The sequence below is a fragment of the Dipteris shenzhenensis genome, chromosome 21 (assembly GCF_047967505.1).
Source record: "Dipteris shenzhenensis isolate YYH24624 ecotype China chromosome 21, Dip_SZ_1.0, whole genome shotgun sequence".
Taxonomy (NCBI): domain Eukaryota; kingdom Viridiplantae; phylum Streptophyta; class Polypodiopsida; order Gleicheniales; family Dipteridaceae; genus Dipteris; species Dipteris shenzhenensis.
Window position 1 is genome coordinate 28,367,787 of NC_141616.1, and position 3,676 is coordinate 28,371,462.

Below are 3,676 nucleotides of genomic sequence, written 5' to 3' on the forward strand. Positions count from 1 at the left end.
CAGGGAGGATGAGGTCCTAACGGACCCTATGTCATGTCTCATGTCCACTATTTTACTCATTCTCTTTTTTCCTTAAACAATTGATAAAATAGAAGGATTCAGCTTCAATTTCGAGTTAGTAGTTACTTGCTCCACGATGGAAAGACTGCTTGCCGCCGCAAATCTAGTTTTCTAAGTGGGAGCAATCTGAGGAGGTGTTTGAAGCAACATTCAAGACCACACTCCTGTGATGAGTGATGGCAATGAAGTAGGGTGTTTGTATCAATATTGTGACGGACGGCTCCTGAAGGTGTGTGAAAAAGTACAAGAGTGCCGGGTGCGAGAGTGAGAGTAGGGGCGGGAAAGCAAGCGAGGTGGGATGTGTGTAAAAAGAAAAAGCAAAGGAGGGTAATGAAAAGGTTAATTAATGTGAAGGTAAATGTATTATAATGGTTATGGAGGTGACCCTTTGTATTAAAAAAGAGGAAAGTTAGGGCTTTTCAAGTCATCCCATCTCTCTCAGGGCTTCAAGTTGTTGCTGCTAATGAAGAAGAACCAACAAGATTGCTACCATCATCATTTTCTTGCAAGATTTCTGTTTACATCGTAAGATTTTCTTCATTTTCTTGCAAGATTTCTGTTTAGATCGTAAGAGTTGAATCCACCATCATTTTTTCCTTTCAAGATTGCTGCAGATCTTACGAGTTGAATCCACCATCATTCTTTTCTTTCAAGATTGCTGTGTAGATCTTAAGAGTTGAATCTACCATCATTTTCTTTGCATCACCATGAAGCTGTTCCTGCACAGTCCCGACTCTGCTCCCTCTTGCACAAGCCATGGACTACCGGAGACTTCAGACACCGCGCAGGAATCAGAAACCTGAGCTTGCCTGCTCTCGCTTGAAGAACAGTCGCCGCATCACGCTTTGCAATTTTACGACTCACGTATATGCCTTGCCTTGTTTGCCACCAGTGAATTTCAGTCATTTTATTATTCTTCAAACTGCTTTTTATTTGATCCACCCGGCTTCCGGATTTGCAGGACTTTGGTTCTCGAATCAGAGAGTAATGATCCACCAGAAGAACAAGAAACGCGCCCTTCATGACAGTTTTCTTCCACCCGCTTCTAAGCAACGATTGTCCGATCAGCAGGAAATTTTTATCCATGACGAAAAACAGCAAATTATTGCGGAACATTATAGTGCCAGATCCAATCAAACAGTCGAAGAAAGAGAGGCCAGTCCCATTATCCATCTGAAAAAGTTAAACAATTGGATTAAAAGTGTGCTCATACAAACCTACACCAAAAGGGGCGATTCAGTTCTAGACATCGCTTGCGGGAAAGGTGGAGATTTGATCAAGTGGGATAAAGCGAAGATTGGATACTATGTGGGTGCAGACGTGGCTGACGGTTCTATAAAGGACGCGCTGAGGAGATACAACGGAGAGACTGAGCATTCGAGGAGGCGACACACATTTTCTTTTCCTGCTCGCCTGATATGTGCTGACTGCTATAGTGTCCCCTTGGATGAAGTTTTGAAAGACGATGCACCCTTTGATATTTGCAGCTGTCAGTTTGCGTTGCATTACTCATGGTCAAGCGAGCAACGTGCAAGGCTAGCACTAAGGAACGTGGCAGCCCTCCTGAAGCCTGGTGGATACTTTATCGGCACCATACCTGACGCCAATGTAATTGTCAAGAAGCTGCGGGAAGCAGATGGATTGGCATATGGAAACAGTGTGTACAGTATCAAATTTGACGATTCTCACTATGAGAAAAAGTTCCCTTACTCTGAGCCTTTTGGAATTCAGTATGAATTCCATCTTGAGGATGCGGTGGACTGCCCCGAATGGCTGGTCCCCTTTCCAGTGTTTAAGGCTTTGGCTGAGGAGTATAGGTTGGAGCTGGTTTCCCAGAAAAATTTCCATGAGTTTGTGCATGAACATATCCAAAACCCAGATTTTGCAGAGTTGATGAGAAAATTGGGAGCCCTTGGTGATGGGATGTCTAGTGACGCCATCTCTGCTGAAGAATGGGATGCTGCCTACATTTACATGACCTTCGTGTTTCGGAAGAAATCAGGGCAGTCCCAACAAAGGATTCGAAGCAGCCAAAAGAAACCTGCTGTTCCGATTAGTGAAGCTGACATAGTTTATGTGCTTTAGCCCCTTGAAATCAGAATCATCCAATTATAGGATGTGCTGTGTACGATATACTCTTTCAATGTTCTTGTGAGATGAAGTTGACATTAAATTTCTTTGATTTGTAGTAAGAGTCGTTTGTGTGAGAGTGACATATAGGATATTCGGAACTGATCTTGCAAGCAAAGTTGCTTGGGATTGGAAACATGAACGGCGCTATGATTGAAAGAGTGGGAACGGTATGGAACACTTTATGTCACTTCTCTATACATTAGAACTGACTACTGCAGTTGCTTAATTTTTATGCAATTGGAACATTAGAAGCATGCTGAGAGAACGAGGGGGAGGGGGAGGGGGGCGGAAAGCAGGATAATAGTGGTCATATGACGACTCAGAATAATACATTGGGGATGAAACAGGAAAGCATTACTCTGCAGCCATTCCTGTGATTCTTAATTTGCTGGCGAATATTGCCATATGCGAGTGTGTTGCTATAGCTAACTAAAGTTGTTTATGCCTACTCAGTAGGAAAAATTTCTCAATTTGAGTGTTTATAATTGGAGCGCTAATCTATTGGACAAAGGTTATGTAAGGCAAGATTTTGCTAGTTAGGGGAATGCATTGTATGGTTTTTGTTTAAAGCGTACTTTTGCCTTGGCCTTTGCAACAGTGTTCTCTCAAATGAAGACAGTGAGCTCCAAAATGTCTTGCTTCTAATTTAGATGCAACACTTTCCTGTCGTCTGCTGAGCAGTTTCATCTTTCCGAGATTGCAACAGGAGGCATTGTTTTGAAGGCTTCAGTTAGTTCTACAGGGTTTCTTCTGTTACAAAAAGGGTGTTTGTCATGTAGCAAGAAGGGAAAATTACATGGAGAGTTGTGGCCATGATGGGAGGATGCAATCCATATGATGCACTCTTTGATATTTGCAGCTGTGAGTTTGTGTCGCATTTCTCATGGTCAAGCAAGCAACATGCAAGGCTAGGAGTACGGAACTGGCAGCCCTCTTGAAGCCTGGGATACCTGATGCCAATGTAATTGTCAAGAAGCTGCAGGAAGCTGAAATATGGAAAAAGAGTCTACAGTATCAAATTTCCCACTATGAGAAGAAGTTTCCTCCTCCTGAGCCTTTTGGAATTGACCATCTAGAGGATGGAGTGGACTGGCCTGAATGGCTGGTCCCCCTTCCAGTGTTTAGAGGATGGAGTGGACTGGCCTGAATGGCTGGTCCCCCTTCCAGTGTTTAAGGCTTTGGCAGTTGGAGCTGGTTTCTAAGGAAAATTTCCATGAGTTAGAACATGAATATATCGAAATCCCAGATTTGGAGAGTTGAACAGGAAGTTGGGAGCCCTTGGTGATAGTGACACAGTCTCTGCTGACAAATGGGATGCTGCGTGCATTTACATAACCTTCATTTTTTGGAAGAAATTAGGGCAGTCCCTACAAAGGCCTCAAATCACCTTAAAGAAATCTGCTGTTCTGATTAGTGAACCAACAGTGTATGTGCAGTCTCCGCTTGAAATCAAGAATCAGCCCACTTAGAGGACGTGCCGTGT

At 43.3% G+C, this 3,676-nt stretch overlaps 1 protein-coding gene across 3 annotated transcripts; it reads left to right on the forward strand.

Annotated features, from left to right (window-relative positions):
- The first annotated feature begins 476 nt into the window (after nt 1-476).
- On the forward strand, nt 477-3,270 carry LOC147888713 (mRNA capping enzyme family protein). Of its 3 annotated transcripts, none has more exons than XM_087392832.1 (3): nt 477-585; nt 788-924; nt 1,022-3,270. In XM_087392832.1, the coding sequence occupies exon 3, from the start codon at nt 1,048-1,050 to the stop codon at nt 2,143-2,145; it is 1,098 nt and encodes a 365-aa protein (XP_087248958.1). In that variant the 5' UTR covers nt 477-585; nt 788-924; nt 1,022-1,047; the 3' UTR covers nt 2,146-3,270. The 3 variants fall into 3 exon arrangements, with proteins under 3 accessions (XP_087248958.1, XP_087248956.1, XP_087248957.1); XM_087392830.1 differs by having other exon boundaries at nt 478-585; nt 715-924; XM_087392831.1 differs by having other exon boundaries at nt 478-585; nt 774-924.
- The last annotated feature ends 406 nt before the right edge of the window (nt 3,271-3,676 follow it).